The sequence below is a fragment of the Eimeria mitis genome, genomic scaffold (genome assembly GCF_000499745.2).
Source record: "Eimeria mitis Houghton genomic scaffold, Emh_scaff4265, whole genome shotgun sequence".
Classification (NCBI taxonomy): domain Eukaryota; phylum Apicomplexa; class Conoidasida; order Eucoccidiorida; family Eimeriidae; genus Eimeria; species Eimeria mitis.
Window position 1 is genome coordinate 1,123 of NW_013572586.1, and position 438 is coordinate 1,560.

Here is a 438-nt window from a genome sequence, read left to right on the forward strand (position 1 = left end):
TCTTTCTCTCTTTACGAATCTATCTTTTTCTTTTTTTCTCTCTTTTTTCTCTCTTTTTTTTCTCTCTTTACTTTTTTCTGTCTCTATTTCTTTGTCTCGCTTCTTTCTCTCTTTATGCTTATACTTCTTTCTCTCCGTATACTTCTTTCTCTCTGTTTTTCTGTCTCCTTTTTTCTGTCTCTTTCCAACTGTCTCCTTTTCAACTGTCTCCTTTTTTAACTGTCTCCTTTTTTCTGTCTCCTTTTTTCTGTCTCCTTTTTTCTGTCTCCTTTTTTTTGTCTCCTTTTGTGTTCTTACCTGAGCCATGGCGGCTTCATATAAGGATTAGCTTCATAGTTGGGGGCATCGGCCATGGTAAAGTCGCAGTACTGCTGCAGCTGCTGCTGCAGAAACATATCTGTGTCTTCTTCTGCTGTTTGTGGCTGCAGCAACGGGTCC

The 438-nt window shown here is 39.3% G+C and overlaps 1 protein-coding gene across 1 annotated transcript in view; it reads right to left on the reverse strand.

Moving 5' to 3' along the window:
- EMH_0073830 (uncharacterized protein) overlaps window positions 1-438 on the reverse strand; it is a gene marked incomplete at both ends in the record, with an annotated part of 2,924 nt that overhangs the window by 462 nt on the left and 2,024 nt on the right. The window contains one exon of the mRNA XM_013499385.1: window positions 298-422. Within this exon, the coding sequence (XP_013354839.1) occupies window positions 298-422 (125 nt within the window). The remainder of the gene's footprint in view (window positions 1-297; window positions 423-438) is intronic.